The 22,214-nt window shown below is 47.6% G+C and overlaps 1 protein-coding gene across 1 annotated transcript in view; it reads left to right on the top strand.

Moving 5' to 3' along the window:
- The window catches only part of CIITA (class II major histocompatibility complex transactivator), a 46,045-nt gene that overhangs the window by 10,268 nt on the left and 13,563 nt on the right, over positions 1 to 22,214 (top strand). Inside the window, exons 2-10 of the mRNA XM_090277012.1 lie at positions 12,111 to 12,257; positions 12,486 to 12,581; positions 15,472 to 15,534; positions 15,714 to 15,803; positions 17,897 to 17,941; positions 19,323 to 19,475; positions 19,936 to 20,076; positions 21,017 to 21,181; positions 21,951 to 22,019. Of these exons, the coding sequence (XP_090133138.1) occupies positions 12,111 to 12,257; positions 12,486 to 12,581; positions 15,472 to 15,534; positions 15,714 to 15,803; positions 17,897 to 17,941; positions 19,323 to 19,475; positions 19,936 to 20,076; positions 21,017 to 21,181; positions 21,951 to 22,019 (969 nt within the window). The remainder of the gene's footprint in view (positions 1 to 12,110; positions 12,258 to 12,485; positions 12,582 to 15,471; positions 15,535 to 15,713; positions 15,804 to 17,896; positions 17,942 to 19,322; positions 19,476 to 19,935; positions 20,077 to 21,016; positions 21,182 to 21,950; positions 22,020 to 22,214) is intronic.

Here is a 22,214-nt window from a genome sequence, read left to right as displayed (position 1 = left end):
GTGGTGGACGCTGCAGGGACAGGCTTGGATGCCTGCTCAAGAGTTTGACCCAAGCCCTGCAGAGCAGAGGGAAAGTGAAAGAAAAAACGGCTTTTATAGGGGGTGGGGGTGGTGTGGCCAGGTGACTGGCCATCCCAGGCTCATAACAGCCTCAGAACTGCCCGAGGCAAGAGGCAACCCGCCGCGCGGTAGCCCTGGGAGTCGGGGGAACGGCGGTAGGTGACCCAGATCCCCGCTGCAGCCCCGAAAGTTGGGCTGGGAACCGAGACTCAAAGAAAGGCGGCTACTTGCCTGAGGTCACACAGCAAGGCAGAGAGTAAGGAGAAAAGAATGTGCGGATTGTGGGTAGACCAGGGAAACGTCTTGTTTCCCGCTTGGCGCCCAGAGCGCTGGGGCTGAGGGAGGCGGCAGCAGGGAAGCCAGCCGGGAGCGGGAAGTGTCCGCAGAAGGACTGGGAGGAAAAGAGAGCACGCAGAGCAGAGACAGGCTGTGGGGCTGACAGACTCTGCATGTCCTCGAGTCTGTAGAGGGTGCAGGGGTGCGTGGAGGAGGGGGACCTTGGACCAGGGCTGCCCTTCTCTGAGCCTCAGTTTACCCTGCTCAGACTCCGGAGTCTGGGTACCTGGCCCTCCCGGTGGGACCCCCTGTGCAGAGAGGGCTGAGGGGAGCCAGAACTTCAGCTAGCCACTGGAGAAATCCTCACCTCTCTTTGATTGTGTTGGGAGGTGGAGTCTTTTCCTCGACTACCTTCGAGGACTGGGATCTCTGCCTCACTCTGGGGTCCCCAGCTTCACCATCTAATGAGAGAAAGAAGGGGCATGGGGCTCTCTAGGGTCCCAGAATGCTGGAATTGGAGCCACATGTCTAGCTCTGTCTGGGGCCCTTTTTACCGAAGTTGAGTCCACACCCTTTCTCTCCACCTGTACAGGGGAGGGGACAGGAGCCCAGGAGCCCGCCACACCCCACCGCCCATGGCAGCCAGAAGCTCCTCACTTTGGCAGGAAGTCTTCCGTCTGTGCACCTCTCCAATAAAAGAAATATCTCTGGTAGATCAGAAGGTTAAAAACAAAACAAACAAAAAAACAAAAACAAAAACGGGTGCTTCTTATTCTAGGGCCAGGTGGAGCTGAAGGGGGAGGGGAGGAATTCCCAGCAAATCATCATCTTGCAAACCCCAGGCTGCTTTAGGCAAGGACCTGTTCTCCAAGACGCCTGGATGTGAGGTGGAAGAGTCCTCAGAGATACCTGAGCCAGAGATGTCCCAGGCTTCCCACCTGTGGGAATCACCCGGGAAGCTGTTTAGTGTGCTGGTGCCTAGGCCCCACCCCTAAACCCCATTGGCTAGGCCTGGGGTGGGGCTCCAAACTGGAGGTGGTGGGGGGACTGTGGGGTAAACCGTTTATCCCATGTGATTCTTATGTCAGGGGTCCGGTGGTCATAAAAAGTTGGAGAGGCACAGATCCCTGTATTCTGTCCACAGCACAAAAACTCTGGGAGTTTCCCACGGAGGTTTTATCAAAGGCCACATAGCCGAGAAGGTGATGGAGAGAGGACTTAAAGCAAGGTCTCTAGAGCAGAAGGGAGGTTTTCCAAACGTCAACACAAATGTGGGGACTGGCCCAAAGGCAGTTCTCAGAGAGGCGTTAATTAACACTGGTTCTCACAGGGAGGGAACTGGAGCTTTTCTGATCTTTTTCCATCCTTTTCTGATTTTGTGTGTAGGAATTTTTATTTAACAGCACTCCAAATACTGTATTGTACTCGCGAAAGTTGCTTTTTAACAAGCTTGTAGGGCAGCAAACATTATTTTAATAACATTATTTTCAATGGCAAGTGATACTGTTTTCCTTTTTTCCAGATGAGGTAGTCATAGAAAGTTTCCTTTTTCTAAAATAATAACAAAGTTTGCCCAGGCCTTTGTGACTCCTTTGGTTGGGTGTTGTCCTGTAAACCGAAAGGTCAAAGGTCCGATTCTCAGTCAAGGTACATGCCTAGGTTGTGTGTTTGGTCCCCGGTTGGGGCATGTAGGAGAGGCAACTGATTGATGTTTCTCTTTCATATCTGTGTTTCTCTCCCTCCTTTCCCCTCTCCCTAAAATCAATAAGCATGTTCTCGGGTGAAGACTAAAAAATAAATAAATGTACAATTTAGTGGCATTAAGTACATTCACAACGTTGGGCAACCATCACCACCATCCATTTTCAGAACTTTTTCATCTTTCCCAACTGAAAGCTTGTCTCCATTATACAATAATTCCTTATTCTCCTCTCCCCCCAGCTCCTGGCAACCACCATTCAATTTCTGTTTCTATGAATTTGACTACTTTAGGTGCTTCATGTAAGTGGAATCATGTATTTGTCCTTCTGTGGCTTCCCTCACCTAGCATAATGCCTTCAAGGTTCATCCATGTTGTAACATGGGTCAGAATTTCATTTCTTTTTATGGCTGAGTAATATTCCAGTGTATGGATAGGTCACATCTTGCTTATCCATTTATCTATCAATGGATACTTGAGGTGTTTTCATCTTTTGTCTGTTGTGAATAGTACTGTTATGAACATTCATGTATATGTTTGTGCCCTTGCATTCAATTCTAGAAAGTTTTTCTTTTAAAATGAATGTATTTGTTTCTTTAAAAATTAATTTAAGGAAAATATTAAGGTAAATTATAGAGTGGGTGATCTGACAATATGACGAAAAATTGTGAAGGATGCAGATGAATGGCTGCAATCTGGGAGACTCTGGATTAGTGGGAAGACCTGTAGTTATTGTACAATCTAGGCTTTGGGACTGAGGGCTGCTGGATCTAGGGCATGGCAGCTGAGGGACTTTTGAAAGGAAAAATGTAAGAACTGAGGAAATGGATGGTCTGGCAAGTTCACTCTGGGGAAGAAGAATTATAGCCTTCCTGGTGTTCAAGAAAAGCCATGCAGGGTGAGGGAGTCAGTGTATTCTTGGCAAGCGGAAACTCAGGTTTCCTTGGAAATCAAACCACTTCGTTCTCAGACCCACCAATGTGTACATGTGTTTAGGAGCAGGCACAAGGGGGATGCTCATTTAAAAATGTAGATTCCTGGGCTCTGCCCCAGACCTACTGAATTAGGACTTAGTGGGGTGAGGCCCAGGCTGCTGTGTGGTTAGCACCCTTTCAAGGCAGTTTTGATTCACAGCCAATCCTGCCAACTGCTGGTCTCTGTAGACAGATCCTGGCAGCTAGGGCCAGCCTGTGATTCATCTCGGAGTCACCAGCACCCCAGCAGCAGGCCTGGTGCTGGCTTAGGTGCCATGTTAGGTTAAACTAGGGGTCAGAACTGGAGTTGGGGCCTGCCTTGCTAACTGCCGCCACAGCATCCTCTTTCCCCTCCGTGCCCCAGCATCTGGCTCAGGTCCTCTTCCCCAAAAAATGTGTTGGACTCCTTTTACAGGTCATTGACTGCAGCTAGGAATGCTGGGTCATGCAGAGGGAAGGCCACTGGAGGGTGGGAGAGGCCGGGTGAGCCGGGAGGCGGACTGCATCTGGACTAGCACTGAAGGCACCCCTCCGCCCCTGCCTGCAGCCCTTACAGTTTGTCTCCTCCCTTTTCAGCCCAGGACCACTGGGCTCCACACCCCCAGTAACTCTACCATTTACAAGCACAAGCACAAGCCCAGGTGGTCTCATTGAGTTCTAAGATTTCCCAAGTTGCAATGAGGTGGATGTCTTCAGTTGGGCTCTGGAGAGATGGGTGGCTTACCTGAGCTCTCAGAGGTGGTCTCTCTGGAGCCTCTTGTAGGGTTCTTTATGATTTCCAGACCCCACCTGGGGAAAACCAGAGCCAAATTGTCTTAGGTGGAGCTCCCTGGGAAGCAAACTAGCAAACAGAGATTTGCTCATGGGAGGGTTGTTGGAGAGAGGTCACGTTTGGTGGGGGACATGCAAGGGGTGAGGCAGGAAGTGGGACTGGGCAGAGGGAGGAGTTGGGTACAACGCAGTCACAACAGGGGTCTTAGCCAACCCCTTGGGAGCACTGAAACTGGGATGGAAGACAGGGTTATCTCAAATTGAAGCACAGTCACCAGGCCTTTGCCCTCCAGCAGGACCAATCATTACACGTGGGCTCTCCCTGTACAGAGGGGTGTGACTTTGGGCTCTCCAGGAGGAGCTTGGCCTTGAGCTTGAGCCACCTGCCCTCCAGCAGCGGGTGCTAACAGAGCTGACCTGCACAGCACATCACAGCTTCCACTACACACGTGGAGATGGTCAAGGCTAAGAATATCTGGAGGCCAAGGCCTAAACTGTCTCCTGGCGTTGTGTCTTTAACTCTGGTAGCCCCTTTTGGAGAGGGGAGGTTCAGGGGCCTCCATCCTCTTTAATTGAACAGGTCCATCACCTGTTCTAGAAGTTGGGCTCCTTGTTCAATTTCATTGGAAAGTCATAGCTCTAGAGTGACATTCTTATGTAACAGACGAGGGCACTGGAGACCAGAGAGGACAGGGGACTCGCCTGGGGTCCCACAGCCTGCCAGATGCAGAGCAGGGTCCAGATCTCAGGTCTCCTGGGTCCCTGTGTTGATCCCATCCCACCAGTCTGTTGTAAACTCACCTGCCTCTGTGGCTGTGCCAGTCCACTTTGTCTGCCCTCCCTCCAATGGCTGGGAAGCGCCGTGAGCAGGGCCTGGAGCCAGCTGTGCTTCCATTTTTGGCTTTCTTGCTCCGAGGTCCCTTTGTCCTGACACAGGAAGTCCCAGCGCAGAGGGGCTGGGGAGCTATGATGGAACTGTCAAGATACTTGAGGGTGCTGGAAATGGGGGGGGGGGGGGCGGTGGAGCATCAGGCCGGATCCCGTGGGATCCAGTGGCACTCAGTGCCCCACAGTTTCCAGCCAGTTTAATCTCTTAATCCACTTTCAGTCCAAGCTGGCACTAGAGCTGGAAAGACACACTTGATACCCTATAGATGCCACAACTCCTGTGCATCCTACTCCTTCCCTTTGTAGAATTGTCTGGTTTGGGTGTGTAAGGCCAGTCCCCTCCAAGCTCTTCTGTTGGAATAGACCCTCCTGTGCCTCTCAGTTCCATTGTGGGGCAGAACAGAATTTAATCCTGCCTCTTTCTGCCCCAATCACCCACCCAGAGATAGAAGGGACTTTGGGCGCCTCCAAGACAAGGGGTATAAACCCAAATGCCAGAGGGGCCATACCTGTGCAAAATGGGGTGAGGCAGAAGGTGTTAAGGAGCAGTGGGAACTTTGGCAACAATCGTGTACTCTATGTGGAGTGCACAACTGTGAGGGTAATTAAGACACACATATGCACACTCAAACTGCCTTGGGAAATAAGACAGCTAGGCCCATGGGCCTGACTCAATCCTCATTTTTGAGTCTATATTCCAAGCCAAGCCCCTCGTGACAGAGATGAGGAGTCTGCCATTAGAGTCGATACCAGAGCTAACCAATTGCAGCATTTCCAGCCCTCTCCTGACATGAAGCTTGTCAGGCCTCCTGCCCCCTATGACATGCTCACACACATGCGTATGCACGCGCATGCACACATGTTTTCTGATCACCCTGCCTGGAAGAGAAGCAACTAGAACCTCCAGCCACTTTTTAGCCCCACAAGCCCCTCAGCATTGCCACATACCTCAGTTTCCCTTCTGTCTCTTGTGATTTGCTCAAGTCCCTCCGGGAAGTGAAAGTCTTAAGTGAAAGAGCAGTTTCTCCAAGTCCTCTCTGTCCCATCTTCCTGGGACGCTCCTGCTGGGCTGGCAAACAGTGGGCCAGAGTGCTGAGGCTTCCTCCTCTGAAGATGGTGCCTGCCTTTCCTTGTCCATCTTCAGGTCTGGAACATTCTCGTCTCCTCCCCAAGAACTGGGGACACATGGGCCCAGATTGGCCCCTCCTGGGATGGTCTACAGGGTTGCAAGAGCACAGGCATTCCTTTTTGAGCATCTATAGGGGCCAGGCTTTGTGCAGACCCTGTTGGGGAGCCACAGAGATATCCTGCCCTATGAAGCTTCTATCATATTTGTTTTTGCTTCGTTTCTTATAAACTTCAGGAGCCCTTCAACCTTGATTTAACTGCACATCTTCATGGTACCCTATGATCTTCGGTCCACATGAGGCAACTCTTAATTTCCCTTTCTGGCACCAATTCTAACACATTCAAGATGTATCCTTTTGTTTGTATGTGTTCTTTTTTTTTTTTAATTAAGTTTACTGGGGTGACATTGGTTAATAACATTATATAAGTTGCAGGTGTGTGATTCTATAATGCATCATCTATATACTGCATTGTGCACTCACCATCCAATGTCTAGTCTCCTTCCATCACCAGGTATTTGACCCCCTTTACCTTCTTCGTCCTCTTTATGTGTGTTCTTGTAAAATATATGTTGCTTTTTTTATGTGCATGTTGTCACTCTGCCTGTCTAGAATTGGGCTATCAGAGTTCATTCTGTTTTTTACTTTTTAACTCGGTACTGTGCTATTAAGATCCACCTGTGCTGCTCTGTGAGCATTTGGTCTGCTTCTTCTAATCACTGCATCATCCTTCATGGATTGCAGATACTACTTTTTCCCATATCTCCCCTGGTAAGGGACACCCAGATGACCTCCCACTTCTCTATCACCACTAATAGCACAGCAGTGAGTATCCTCAGATGTGTGTCCTTGCTGAGTTACGGGAATGTTTCTCTGAAATATATACATCCAAGAACTGAATTGCTGGGTTGTAGGACCTACACAGCCTTCGGTACGCTAACTGGTGCTGGGTTCTCCTCTGGGGTGGTCACACCAGCCCATTCCCACAAACCCATTCAAAAGCATTGCCCAGCTTTCTGATTTTTGCCAAGTATAGACTGTCAAGTGGCACTGCTGTTTTCATTTTGGAACTTACATCTTAGTAGCACATCCTGGATATATCACTTCAGGCAATTCACAGCACATTGGTGAGGTAGACCCTGTGCCAACCAAGTACAGGTGGTGGTGGGTTGGTAGGTAGGAGTGGTTTCAGGGTCAGGCAATTTGACTTCACAACCCAGAGGAGCTGAGTTACTTCTATAAACTCACACAGTTAGTGTGGAACTGCAGTTTGAGCCCACAGCTCACCTTCTCAATCACTGTACTATTATCATGTTTTGTCTCTCTTCTAAAGTATTATTCTGGTCTGCACTGCAAGCTTCTTGTCAGGGACTGTGTTTTAAACCTCTTTAGGAGCCCGGGAGACCTGAGCCCAGTGATTTTTCTTGTGGGAGATGCTCAGTAAATCATTAGGTTACATATTTGGAGAAAAAGAGTACAAGAGGTTTCTTGGAGTTCGTCTGGAGGCCTACAGGGTGTAAGAGGAAAAGAGGAACTTACTTAATCTATGAGCCCCACAAAGACACTGATTGGGAGCTGGTTATGGCAGATAAGTGTCTCTGGGCTCCTGCTTTCTACCACCATCTGACCTCCGGAAGCAGCTTGGCATTCAGTTGTGGGGAAGGGTGATGTTAGGGGGGCCTTGGGGGAAAATAAGGGGGGAAAACTGAAAGGCAATGAGGAATCTAGAATCCCAAAATGCCTTAGCTATGTGGGCTCCCACACCCAGTTGGTGAAACTCAGACTCAGAGGGGTAAAGAAATGTATTCAAGATCAAAAGCAGAGCAGGAACGTAAACCTGTATCTGTAGACTCAGTTCAGAGATTTCCCATTCCTTCCTCAGAAAGAGAAGTTCATAGTCAACAAATCAGGAAGATCCCTTCTCACACTCTTGTATTGTAGTGGAGATCAGTGCCTAAGGCTTTGGGGGCAACAGATGAGCCCCCTTTTCCCTCTCAATACCTCCTCAGACCTTCAAGGATATATGCCCTCTCTCTGGGAAGAAAGCATCTGATAAACTGAGCTGAAACTCATTGTCATCATCCATAAATGGGTATAATAACACCAGCTCCTCGGACTTGTGGCAACTGAAACAAGATAATAAATATAGAGCATCCAGCACAGCCCAGACACAAAAGGATTTCCCCAGCAGAGAAGGGATGTTATGTTGTCACAAGAAGAACTGCATGAACTGAATGTCAAGTTGCTCAGGTCTGAATGAGGACCTTCTGGTCACACTTCATTTCAATCGAGAGAGAAAAATGAATATTTATTTTAGAAACCGTTTTGGTGCACCCACTTTTAAAAAACATACAGTGTAGTGTGAAATGGGGGTGGAAATGAAACCCAGGAGGAACTTTTGGTGGCAAAAGGAGTAGGAACTTTTTCTCAAGTTGAATGTGGAAGGTGGTGTTCAAAGGGGGAAGGACATGTTCAAAGAGGACCTTCTAAAAATACTGCCCATTTACCAAAAACACACAGACTACGCCTCTGCTGTGCCCCAGGAGCTCCTCAAAAGGAAAGATCATCTTGCCACCCCCACCTTTGCTCACTGGGTGAGGGCAGCTCCCCAGGCGGCCTGGGGGTCAAGGGGGACTAGAAGAAGCTGAGACTGGAGCTAGGCAGTTGGTCCAGATCCCAGTTCCCTACTTTGCTCTTGGAGCATGATTCTTCCTCTGAGAAATGGAAATACAGACAGCTAATGTGTGAGTTAGACTAAATGAGGTAATGTTTATACATCATATCATTTGGTGACTGGCACTAAGAAGACACCTGTGAATTCTAATTATACCTCATTCTTGTTGATGGAGGGAGCCCACCATGTGCCAGAACCCAGGGATAGGGGAATGAGACCAGCAGGGTCCTAGCCTCTAAGGTTTGCCCTGTGCTGGGCAGCTGAAGGGGACTCTCTCCTCTGCAATGTGGTGATCTGGGCCATCTCTGCCTTCAGTCCCCTCTGGACTTGCAGGTGGGAGGAAAAGTCCAGTTGATGGGCCTTTGAATAATATCCTAGGGACACATGGCTGTGGGAGCTAGACCAAAATGCTAGTAGATGCTGGCAAGAGTGGGAGGCACTGTGGGGAGGTCTAGACTGGGAGCTTATAGTCTTGGGTCTGAGTCCCAGCTCTGAGACTTCCCAACATAATGAGCTTTCTTTGACTGTGGGCCTCCTATGTGCCTGGTGCACCACATAGAGTCCCTCTTGGCCTTTAGATGGTCCCACAAGGTAGGTTTCATTATCCTGACCTAGTGGTGGGAAAACAGATTCTCAGTTAAGTCACTTGCTAAGGCGTCCCAGCCAGAATTCAAACTCAGGCTCTCCACCAGGTGGCCTTGGATAAGTGTTTGAGTATCCTATTCTGTCTAGTATACAATACTTCATCTTGCCTTCTCCCCAAGGCTCTTTGGGAGCTCAGATTGGGGCATGGGGGTTGAGGCGGAAGTCTACTGTGAGCTGCAAATCCCTGTCTACTTGAGAGGAAGTGTGCCAGGTGCAGGGTTCATCTTGGGGAAGGGAGGTGTTGTGGTGCATGTTGGGGGAGCCTGAGAGTAGATTTCTTCTTGTCCAGGTTTAGCCAATGGCACAGGACTCAGGCCCTGGGGTGACTTCTCTCAGACACCTTCTGGGTGGTGGTGATGGGGGATGGGGCAGTGTTATTGGACCTTCCAGGTTACACTGCTGGCTGTGGGGCTTTCTTATTCCTGTGAGGTCTACAAGGCCTCTGTATACAAAACAACAGAAATCTTGGCTTGGCAATGTGGTGAATCAGGCGGGAGTGGAAGAGGAAGAGTCCTTTAGTCGACCTCAGAGGTAAAAGGTGAATTACAGTAAAATAATAATGATAATAATGGCCATCACTCATTGTGTATATGTTAGCTGATGCTGTTCTAAGCTTCCATTCATTTAATGCTGACTAAACACCTGTTGTCTCCCTCAGGGCTCTACATGGATTAATTTACCTAACCTTTATGAGTTATCAATTATTATAACTCCCATTTTCTGTGTGAGAAAACTGATACTCCAGAAGTTCTTAAAAACATTCCCAGGTTGCGGTGGGTTGGTAGGTAGGAGTGGTTTTAAAGTCAGACAGTTTGGCTCTAAAACTCATGTGAATTGCCTTCTTTCTCTCTGTCAGCATCTTTTCCTATTGTTTGACCACATTTGGCAATGTTGCCCAAAACTTGAAGTTGAGCCTGTCGAAAAGTGAGGCTGGGCTAGGCTTTTTTAAGCTCCTTCCCATTGCACCACCTGCCATTGCCCACCTGTAAAAGAAGCTGGTCTCTCTTCCTGGGCCTAGACACAATGGGGGCATTCATTTGAGTGGGAATATCTCAACTGGCAAGAAAGAGCACTGGACTGGAAGTCTTGTGCTAGGGGATCAGGTGCGGGCTTGGCCACTGGCAGCCTGTGGGGCCTTGAGCAAGGCACATCCCCTCTTAGAATCTCATCTGCTCTGAAGGATGAAGGAAGTTGAAGGTCCCTGGTAGCCCTGATGCCCTGGAGGAAAACAGAGATTGGGTAACTTGACCAAAGTCATACAACTCATTCCTGGAATTGCTGGTGTCAGTTCCAAGCTGTTGTCACCAGATCTCAATGCCTGGGAAAAGAGGCAGATTTCTACAAGGTAGAGTCTCAATAAATAGCATAGACTGAGAGTGGGAGGCAGGCATCAGGAAAGATTTGGGGCAGGGAAGTCTTTTCTTGCTATCCTTGAGAGCAGTAGATTGCTTGGCCGGCTCCTAGGCCACCGTGTTGGGAGGGGTGCAGCCCTTCTCCCTCCCGCACCTCCCAGCCTTGGCTCCAGTGCAGCAAAAGGGTGATATCTTTCAGTTCTGCTTTCTCAAGTCATGGCTGGCTGGGCCTTTGATGCAACCACCGCCTAACCCATTATAAACAGATAGCTCCAGCCAGGGCCCTATGTTGAATTGTAGACTACATGAACTAGGGAGCAGATGAGGGTACTGGAGCCACACAGATGAGGCTTCAAATTGGCTCTAGCCAGCAGGAGCTTAGCTTACCTTCTAGGGTGAGTGTTTTGTTTCATTTTTAAAACTATTGGGATATAATGCACATATTATACAATTCACCTATTTAAAGTGTAATATCCAATGGCTTTTTTTAGTATATTCAGAGTTGTGCAACCATCCCAGAGTCAACTTTAAAATATTTTTATCATCCTCCTCCAAAGAAACTCCATACCCATTAGCCGTTGCTCCCCATTCCCCCCCCAACTCTACCTCTGTCTTAATCAGCCACTAATCTACTAGTTGTCTCTAGAGATTTGCCTATTCTGTGTATTTCATATAAACTAAATGATACAATATGTGGTCCTTTGTTTCTTTCTTCTTTCACTTAGCATAATTGCTTTCAAGATTCATCCATGTTGTAGCATGTATCAATACTTTATTTCTTTTTATGGATGAATAACATTACACTATGAATTTACCACATCCTGTCTATCCATTCATCCATTGATGGACATTTAAGTTGTTTTTGTATTTTGGCTGTATGGATTATGCATCTAAACAATTATGCTTTGTATACAAGTTTTTGTGTGCACATGTCCAAGGTTGTCTTAAAGATAAATGAAGTAGCATCTAAAGTATTTGATATGTCCTTTAACAAATGATAATGAAGGACCTTACAGAGAATCTGCCCCAGTTCCTTCAATTTACAGATTAGGGAACCAAGGCCCAGAGAGGAACAGAGAATTTCTCAAGGTCAACCACAGCCATTGAGAATAACAGTTAAATGTAGGTCCTTGTGTCAGGTTGCTCAGAACCAAATTCTGGTTCCGTGTGGACTCGGGTTACCTTATATAAGTCACTTCATCTCTCCGAGACTTAGTTTACTCAGGCATAAAACGAACATAGCAGTAGTACCTGCCCTGCATGTTGGTGTGAGAACTAAATGTCCCAGCCCGTGTGCTTGGCACATAGTAGATGCTCTCTCAGTCTTAGCTGCCAAAGTTTATGGCGATGCAAGATGTGGAACTCAGGTCTTCTGGCTCACAGATGTAAGGTGTCTTGACTCTACACTTCTCCAGTTTCCTCTCCTGTATCATGGGCATCTTTCTGGTGTAGTTGTAAGTCCCTTGGAGGAAGGATATGTGGCTTTCCCTTCCCACTGCCCTGAGCATATAAGAGGTGCCAAATGAGCACTTTTGCTCACTTTCTTTGGCTGCTCCAACCCTGTCCTTAACCAGGTGACTCAACTTTGAACTTATAATTATATGCACCTTTTCAACATTCTATGAGAGTATGTCTTCCTTCCAGGCAGTGGACAGTGTGACGCCATGGAGTTGGGGCCTCTAGAAGGCGGATACCTGGAGCTTCTCAACAGCAATGCTGACCCTTTCCAGCTCTACCACCTCTATGACCAGATGGACCTGGCTGGAGAAGAAGAGATGGAGCTCTGCTCAGGTGGGCTCTCTTCCCTCGGTCCCCTCCCAACCCCTCAGCCTGCAGTGGAGACAGGCAGCAGCCAGTGTAAGTGCAGCTGCTGAGCTCCGGTCAGCACCAAGGACAGCTCCTACCTCTGCAAGAACCGCCTCAACGTGACGTCTCCCAGCCCTCCCCGTCTCTCCCACCTTCCCCACAGGCCCTCTTCCCAGATCTGTCCTGCTTCATTCAAGGGGCTTTTCCCCACAGAACCTGACTTGGACACCATCAACTGTGAACAGTTCAGCAGGATGTTGTGTGACATAGAAGGTGATGAAGAGACCAGAGAGGCTTATGCCAATATCGGTGAGAAATAGCTCTGAGCCCAGAAAAAGGGACAGCGAGGGGGGAAGATTCTTTTTTTCTCTTTTGTTAATCTCACTCATTCGCTATGAGCCACGGCAGCCCCTCTCTCAGAAATCAGGGCAAGGGGGATGTGGAGTGAGGGCTAAAAGAATAGAGACTCCAGGGAAGACTCCAAGAAGATGGAGAGTAGTAAGGGAAATAGATGCCTCCACTAATGACCTGAAAGCAAACAAAATCTCACCTTTTAACATTCTCTGCCTCCATTTCTATACCTTTTTCTATTTCTTGTTCTTTCCTTCCTTTTCACAAAGCCTACACCATACATCCTTCCCTCTCTTTCTGCCCAGCTCCTAAGCCAAACTACTCTAGTTTTTGCACTTGCTTTCTGATTGCAGGATGTGTTGCATCCCTATGACAAAGGAAGTAGGTATTATTAGTATCTCCATTTTACAGATAACAAAACTGAGGTTGCTTTAGAGATAGTAATGGGCAGGTCTGAAATTCTAACCTATGTCTTTCTCATTGCAAAGTCCTATTAACCACAAAAAGGGAAGTATCTGGGGTGGGAAGGTTTGCTAAAGCATAAGTGGAGAGGCTAGTTTGCAGCTTTAAAAAGAGCTTCCTGGTTGGTGTGCCTCAGTTGGTTGGAGTGTCCTCCCATAGGCCAAAAAGTTGCTGATTTGGTCCCTGGTCAAGGCACATATCTTGGTTGTGGGTTTGATCCCTGGGGCACATATGGGAAGCAACTGATTGATGTTTCTCTCTCACATCGATGTCTGTTAGTCTGTCTGTCTCTGTGTGTGTCTCTCTTTCCCTAAAGTTAATAAACATATCCTTAGGTGAGGAAAAGAAAGAAAGGAAGAAAGAAAGAAAGAAAGCTACAGCTTTCAGATAAAGGCAGAACTCTCTCAGGAGAGGTGTTTCCATTGTTGTTGTTTTGGGGGTGGGGTGGGGTAAAGACTCCTAACCAGAGTCACCACTACAGTACTCCCTCACTTATCGTAGGTATTACATTCTAGACCTCCCCACGATAGGTGAAAATCCATGAATTAGGAACCTTACATTTACTTTAGTATTGTATATATTTTAAGGCTTTATAAACCCTTCCCACACACTTATAAACTGTTCCCAATCCCTTATTAACCTTCCCCACTCCCTTATTAACCTTTTCCACATTTTTATAAACACTACTTATGTTCTTAAACATATTCTACACTCTTAAACCTATGTAACTTTAACAACATACATACACAGTACCGCAAAATCCCGCGATATAGCGAAAAATTCACAATAAATAATTAAATATAATATTTTTAAAAATCCCGTGATACAGTGAGGCCACAATAAGTGAACCATGACATAGAGAGGGACTACTGAATTTCATACAGAGACTTTGTTGTATTAGAAAATGATTCCCCTTTTCTAGAGGATGCATCCCATACAAGGAGTAGCAGCTTGGCTACTGAAGTGCAGGCTGAATTTCCTGCCCCCATTTGCCCTTTTAGCTGGGCACCCTTGTACAGTGAACAACTTGCACTAGTGTTCTGACTTGCCCTTTTTCTGGCAACCCAAGAAGCACATCACTCAGAAGATCTGTGCTTAGCACAATGTGGCCAGTCTTTCCTCAGGGCACACTTAATTTGGCATTAGACCAGGGCAGAAAATGGAGAGGTGTCTCAAAATTACAGAACCGAAAGCCTGCCTGTTTCCTTTTCTTTTTGGGAATTTACTTGCGGGAAGCAGAAGGGTTTGGTGCTGAGAGCACTCACACTTCCTCACTACTGGAGGCAGTAGTAAAGGTTTAGGCATCACTTAGGATTTGGGGGTTCTTCCCTTAGAGGCATCTACAGAGGGAGTGGAGCTGCCTGAACAGGGGGAGGATGCAGCATCACTCAAGGGTGCTCCTCAGGTCTGTAGGTTTTCTCTGTGCTCCTAGAAGGCCACTCCCTGGCCTGGGCATGTAGTCTCTTGAGACATCCTGAAATATTACATTGGCTTTCATATGTGTAAAAAGTGGGAATAATAATCACACCTGCCCCATGGGATGGCTGTGAGGATTAAATACATTTCTGTGCATAAAATAGTTAGAAAAGGAATTTGCAATCATGATCATGATCATCATCATCATCATCATCATGATCATCATCTTCATTTCTGCTCTCACTCCATTCTTCAGCTCAGATGCCTTTATGACTCCCCATTGCCTTTAAGTCAAGTCCTAACTTTCTCCAACATGGAACTTCTATTGCAGACACCTATCTCCCAGCATTTCCCACATATAGGCCAAACACCTTCCTTCACTGTTTCCACTGTCCAGAAAACCCTCCACTTTCCACCTCTCAGACCCTGCCCCACCTTTTAAGGCCTGGCTCCAGGATCCCTTCCTCTGGGAAGCACTCCCAGGCTACCCCACCCCACTCTGTCCTCTGACCTCCTACCATGATAATTGTCTTTCCGGTGGTTCCAAACCACATTCCACTTTATATAATTAGCCACCATTTATTGAGTGCTTACTGTGTACTGTACTCAATGCTTCAAATGTAGAGCTGCTAATCCTCACCATCCATCCATGGGTTGTAGGCATTATTTATTCTCATTATGCATATGATGAAATGGGGGCCCAGAGAGATTAAGTAACTGGCCCAAGGTAGCATAGCTCGTAGGGCTAGTGGGGGATAGAGCTGGAATTTAAACTCAAGCTTCCATGGGTACTCGTCCACACTGCACTGCACTACTTTATAGCAATAGGTAAGTCTTCATAGATACATACCACACCCCTTCAATTAGATTAAGGGCCCACGAAGTTTCAGTGTCCCTTTGTTAATTTGAGCATTCATTCAGCAAACATGGAGAACTAACTTATTGACTGCACTTTTCCTTGTCTGGGCAGCGGAACTTGACCAGTATGTGTTCCAGGACTCCCAGTTCGAGGGCCTGAGCAAAGACATTTTCAGTAAGTTGGAGGCTCTTGGCTGAGCCCACATTTCTTTCCTTGTTCCTTGGGGAGCTCCATAATACCCAGTGGCTACTCTTTGACGGTTAGTCAGATCCCTTCCCAACATAGGGACAAGGCAGGTTCACCTGGGGCATCCATTGACTGTGCATGTTGGTGTCTTTGGTTTTTCTTTAAAGTTGAACACATAGGATTAGAAGAAATAAAAGACATAATTGGCGAGAGTGTGGAGGTGCTGGAGGAAGCAGGACCAAAAAGTCAGAAAAGACGTGAGTGAGCCTCTCCCTGATCCTACCCACCCTTGCTTGACTCCAGGCCCCGCCTTGTCTCCAGTTGCTTCCCCATGAAGGCCTGTCTGTTCCACCTGGGTTTGAGCATCCCACCTGCCTCTCCCCTTTCCTGGTGACTGAGGGAGGAAGCAGACAGCCCTGGTGGGTCTCTGTCACTGGCTCTATTGACTGTCATTTCCAAAGGACCTTTCCAAAGGGAAAAAGGACTTCTCTTTCCTCCTTAGTTGTCACCACTGTATTTAAGGGAGGTTTCTTCAAGTACAGGGTTCAGCAAGAACTGGGTTTTAATCCTGGATCTGCTACTTCTGCTCTCTGGGACCGTGGCAAGTACCTGCACCCTTTTGAGCTTCCTACTTAGTCTCCCTGCCTCCTCAATCTGTCCTCACCTGGCAGCCACCATGAGCTTTTAAATACGAATCAGATTATTTTGCTTCTCTGTTAACCTCCCAATGGCCTACCACAAGGCCTGCAGGATCAGGTCCTTCCCACATGTCCAATGTCTCCATAAGCCCCTATGTTCCAGCCACACGGGCTTCTCTCCATTCCTGTAACCCACATACTTTTTCTAGCCTCAGGGCCTTTGCACTTGCAGTTAGTTTGCTAAGTGCTTCATACTTACTTGCTGATTTTCAAAGTACTTCTGTTCCCCTACTTCTTTGCATGGCCAGCTTTTTCAAATCTTCTAGGCCTTGGCTAACTGGACCTGGAGGATTTCCTTGACCACCCTTTTCAAAAAAATTACCTCGTTTATTTTCACTTTGTTGTGTCTCTCCTAGCACCTTGACACTTATCATAATCTGAACTTATTTTATTTATTGCCTTTGCCTAGTCCCCCCACTGTGAGGACAGGGACCTTGTTTTTCTTACTCATCACCATAACCCCCAACATCTAGCACAGTGTCTGGAATGCAGACACTGAATGAAAATATCTGTAAAATGGGCATAACGGTTAATCAAGTGCATACTATATGCCAGACCATGTGTAAGCTCTGTACCAGTTTATTTATTTTTGTACAGTTTGCCTCAGTTTATTTCTCTTAGTTTCCTTCCTTGAAGACAACCTATGTTGTTAGTTTCCTTTTTACCTTCTTAGAAATATTTTATTTATTTATAAGCCAGCTCTTTTAAAAATTTTCTGCGCAAATGACCACACTTTACCCACACTATTCTGCACCTGACTTTCTTCATGTAACATGTATGGGAGGTTATTTCTTTATCGCTGATGGAGAATTGTTCTGCCTCCTGGGATTTCTTTTCTTTCTTTCTCTCTCCCTCTCTCTCCTCTTTTTTTTATTTGATAAATATTTTTCCCAACATTTTATTTTGAGAAATTTCCCCATATAGTAAGGGTGGGAGAACTGTACTACAAACCACCACCTGCCTACCATTTACATCCTACAATTAATGTTTAGTTTTATTCACCTTAAGACATATCTATCCATCTATTCATCCCTCTAGCCATCCACCCATTCATCCATGTTATATTTGCAACATTTCAAAGTAAATTGCAGATGCCAGTACACTTCCCCGTACATCTTTCAGCATCCTTGTTCATTTTCAGGGCTGCATGGTATTTCCTTGGTGGATGAACCATAATACCCTTTGCTAAGGGACACATAGGGTTTTTTTCCGTTAGTTTGCTAAGTGCTTCATACTCACTCGCTGATTTTCAATGTACTTCTGTAAGGTAGGACTCACACACCCCATTCCTCACCCCCCGTTTCACAGATGAAAGATCACTGTCTCTCAGAGAGGCTGTGTTGCAAAGACACACAGCTAGGAAGGTATCAAAAGCAAGTTTTTTAAAATTTTTATTTCCTTAAACTCAGACTCAATCTTGTTTGTCCCCTCTGTGTTTCTGCTACCTCCAGTGCCTCACTTCCCTGTGAGCTTTGACATGGAGTTTGGTAACAAGCAGACAGACAAGGGGACAGGAATGGTCAGGGGAAGGGACTGGGACTCCCAAGGCCACTTCCCAGACATTTAAGCAAAGCTATCTGGCCTTCTGGGGTCCAGGAGTGTCTTGGAATACTCCTTCTCTGGGGCTGATGACCATGGTGTTCTTTCTGCAGCGTTCCCGGAAGAGCTGCCTGGGGACCTGAAGCACAGGAAGCTTGGTAAGAAGGACTCGTGGGCCCAGACAGATTGCATGGCAGGAAAGCCTGGGCCTTCTCAGGTGCACATATAAACTGGCATTTAAAAGCCAAGGATCAGAGAGATGAAGCAACTTGTCCAATCACATAGCTAGTGAGAGGTGGAGCTGGGATTGCAATCAAGATCCATAATTCCACAGCTTGTATAGTTAGAGGGCTGCTGGGAGACTCAGCTTCTCCTACAAAGACTTCCCTAACATCCCCTCCTCTTTATGCTGAGTCAGAGCTGAGACCCTGCTCCCCCTCCCCCCACACCTCCCTTACCTTGGTCCACTGCCTTTTCCTTTCAGAGTACAGTGACCTAGGTGTAGCTGATTAGTCATTGCCCTCCTGCCTCACCCTTGCCATACCTCAGTGAGCCTCTTCCTCTAAGCTCACCATCTCTCACCAGATGCTTCCTCCCCTGCTTCCCCGCCTTTCCTCTCTCCTCCCACCCAGTTGTTATTGCCAAAGTCGGTTGTTATTGCAAAAGTCGAAAGACCAGCCCCTAAGTCAGGAGCCAGAGGTGGATTTAACGGCGGGCACACCGGGTGCGTGCCTTGGGCCCCAACTTCTGAAGGGCCCCACAAAACCCCAACTTTACACTTTTTAATTTATTTAAAAATATGGTTAATGTGTATTTTTATTTTCCCTGTCTCTCTTTTTTTTTTAAGGGGCCCAATGTTTTTTTCTGCGCCCGGGGCCTCAACTGGCCTAATTCGCCCCTATAGGGAACAGACTGAGGAATGAAAGGCTCATAGTCTGATGGAGGAAGCCTAATCCCTGACCTCAGAGAGTACCAATCTGATGGGGGAGATAGGGACCCTGCCAATAAAGAGCCCATGATAATGGAGAAGTAGTCTATGTCTCCAGGGAGAGGGAACTCCCAATCTGCTGGAGGAAGCAAGTCTCTACCCTCTTAGATCTCCCCATTAAACAGATGAGAAAGATCCCTGCCCCAGTCTAATAGGGGTACAACCTCTCCTTTCTTTGGGAAGTGATTGGTACTTCTTAAGGTCCCCTAAGGGCTCTGTGACTAGTTGTAAAAGATGGTAGGGGCCTGGGTCAATGGCCTATTTACAGGTCTGTCCTGCCTTAGGGGCCTAATGGGTCCATCACTAGGTTTCCATCTCAGGAAGCTCTAAGGGCCCAGTCACAAGGAGTGGACTGGCAACAGGGGGCTACCTGCCACAGAACAGTTGCTGATCAAACCAGCTTCACCCAGGGCTGAGGAGAGGACAGGAGTTTCCTCCAACTGCCAGGAGAAAAATCCTCTCTGCTCCTGGAGTGCTCCCCCGCCTAGGAAGGTGCCTCCAGAAGCCCACGTTGATCTCATGCAGCCTCTAACATGGCTCCTTTCACACAGCTGAGCCCCTAACTGTGCCCATGGTGACTGGCACTTTCCTGGTGGGTCCAGTGAGTGACTCCTCAGCTCTGCCCTGCCCATCACCACCTGCTCTGTTCAACAAGAAGACAACATCTGGACAGACCTGGCTGGAGGAAACTGTCCTGACACCTGGTATGTGAGGGGCTTGGAGAAGGTGGGCTTCCCCCTTCCCTGCGCCTGAGGAGTGACTAAGGCAGGGGCCACCAGGCACAGGGATTTTAATCCCTAACAGTGTCATCCACTTCCATCCCAGCCCATCCTATTCTCCGGGTCCCTATCAGCTCAGTCTGTGCCAGAAAATGTGCTCTCAATAGAACCATGTCTCTGGGAAGCACAGCAGGGAACCCCACCAATTAGGGAATTCACCCACTAGCCCAATGCATTTGTCAGCTGTGAACGGAGCACCTCTCTGTACCAGCCACTCTGTTAGGTGTCAGGAACACTGCCATGGTCAAAACAGACACAGCTGCTGCTCTTCGGGAAACCGGAGCCCTTTAGAAAGGGAGTCAGATGTTAATCAAATAATCCCAAAACAGGATTACAAACATAGGTGCTGCGCAGGATCCCACCTCACTGCCTTTGTCTCTTGCAGTGCCCGCCTCCAGTTCCTTGGTGAGTTCCCTGAGTCTCCCTGCTGGATCCATCCACATCATCCCCACTCTCCCTCTACCCCAGGGGATCTGGCACATCTCAGGAGCTGGGACAGAGGTGCCCAGTATACTCATTTACCAAGGTAAGTGAGCGAGACCTGCCCCCCCACCCCAGCTACCTGATTATTCCCTGATTCTGTCCTCCTCCAACCCCAGGCATTTGGCAGTTGTAGCCTAGTACCTTCTCATGATCCGCCTTCCTCATAACGCCTTTCTCTGTCCCCATTTCCTAAGAATCAAAGTGGAGGAGCAGAGCTCCCCAAGGTGGTCTGGGTGAGTGCCCCACTGAATGGCTATGCGACCTTCCATGTGTCACTTTCCCCTACTAAGCCTTAATTTTTCCCTCTTTTTTTCCTCACTGCTAAACATTATTATATTTTTAAACTACAACATCAATTTATACTCATTAAAAAGCCAAACAAAGCGATGTTTACAATGTTGGGTTACTGAGTCTCTCCCTCACTCTCTTGTGAAGTTTGGTGTGCATCTTTGCACAGCTTTCTCTAAATTACTTTGTTTTCTGATCAGTAAAATGATCCCTTCTGACTGCCACACTGAGGTATTGTGAACTGCTCAGGGGAAGGCATGTTTGGGCTCTCAGGGATAGGAAAGAGAATAAGGCCAGGGGTACATTTTCATTCAATTGAAGAGCATCCTCTGAAGGTCACATGTCAGTTTTTGTATAATATAATGCCATGGTATGCCAGAAGCAGGGGAACATTCTGGGCATCTAGGAAGAGGAGCTCTGATCATACAGTAGAACACCTGCCATAATAGCACTTTCCCTAATCTCCCTATGAACTGATTGTGTCTATTTCACGGATGGGACACTAAGGCTCCCAGAACTAGATGTAACTCCAGAGCTCTTTCTTCAACTCCACCCTGAAATGCTGTCCTTTGGAACTTCTCTTGTCCTCTCTCCAGACTTCCCGTGCCCCACAGCCTGATTTGAGGTTGGGTGACTCAAGTGGGTTCCTGGATGGGCACCTGGTTGTTCTTATACTCCCTTCCCACCTAATGTAGGCAAGATGCCCCAGGCCAGCCAAGCACCCTCTTCCAGCAGCCCAGCTATCCACAGCCTCCCAAAGTCCCCAGGCCGGCCTGGCTCTGCCAGCCCCTTCACCCCATCTGCAGCTGACCTTCCCAACATGCCAGAACCAGCCCTGACCTCACGTGCAAATATGACAGGTAAGGACCTCAGGGCCTGTGAGAGTTACTGGAAGCAAAGTTCAGGCCCTGGGAAAGAAATTACTTCAATCAGGTCCACAAAGCAGCCTGCAGGAGCAAGCAGGCCATGTTTATTTAAAACAGGGAGAATCTCCTGGGAGAGGAGGGCCTAGGAAGGCTGGTGAGGAAGACAACAGGAGAATCCATGTCCCACCTGAATAAGGCCACCAGCCTTCACCAGCTTGTCACCCAGCAGGAAAGCCCAGTGTGGCCAGGTCTTCTGAATAGTCAGCAGAATCTGGAAATCTTGATTTTTACATAAATGTTGTGATTTTTAAAACCATAGTAAAAGCCCTGGCTGGTGTGGCTCAGTTGGTTGGAGTGTCATCCTCTAAACCAGAAGGGCACAGGTTTGATTCTTGATTGGGGCACATGCCTAGGTTGTGGGTTTGTTTGGTCCCCAGTCAGAGTGTGTACGAGAGCCAACTGATTAATGTTTCTCTCTCACATTGATGTTTCTCTCCCTCTCCCTCTCCCTTTCACTCCCTTATCCTCTCTAAGCATATCCTTGGGTGAGAATTTTTTTTAAAATGGTAAAAAAAATTTTTTTAAGTAAACCTGGCCAAAGAAAGATATCTTGGAGCAGGATACAACCACAACTCCACACCTTGTAACCCCCCAGTCCTTGTCAGCTCTGCCCTCTGGATACTCAGAGAACTGAATGCCTCAGAGGGAGGGAAGGCCCTTGGGTGCCTCTCACCCTAACTGACACCACCTTCTTCATCTCCAGAGAACGAGATGTCCCCCACGCAATGCCCCGCAGCTCCTGAGGTCTCCAGCAAAGTTCCAAAATGGCCTGGTGAGTGGTAGCAGGGTCCCTCTGCCCTGGGTGTTGAAGGCAGGAGTCCAAACCTGGCTTCACTTCACTCATTCACTCAACACTTATTCAACCCCTTATTTGTTGGAGCACTCATTCATTCATTCACTCACTTACTCAACGGGTTCTGCCATCATGTCGGCATTCATTCTGGCACTCACTCACACTTTAATAATA

The sequence above is a fragment of the Furipterus horrens genome, unplaced genomic scaffold, assembly GCF_987537825.1.
Source record: "Furipterus horrens unplaced genomic scaffold, mFurHor1.1.pri manual_scaffold_5, whole genome shotgun sequence".
NCBI classification, from domain to species: domain Eukaryota; kingdom Metazoa; phylum Chordata; class Mammalia; order Chiroptera; family Furipteridae; genus Furipterus; species Furipterus horrens.
Note: the sequence above shows the minus strand (reverse complement) of the source record. Positions and strands in the feature narration are given on the sequence as shown.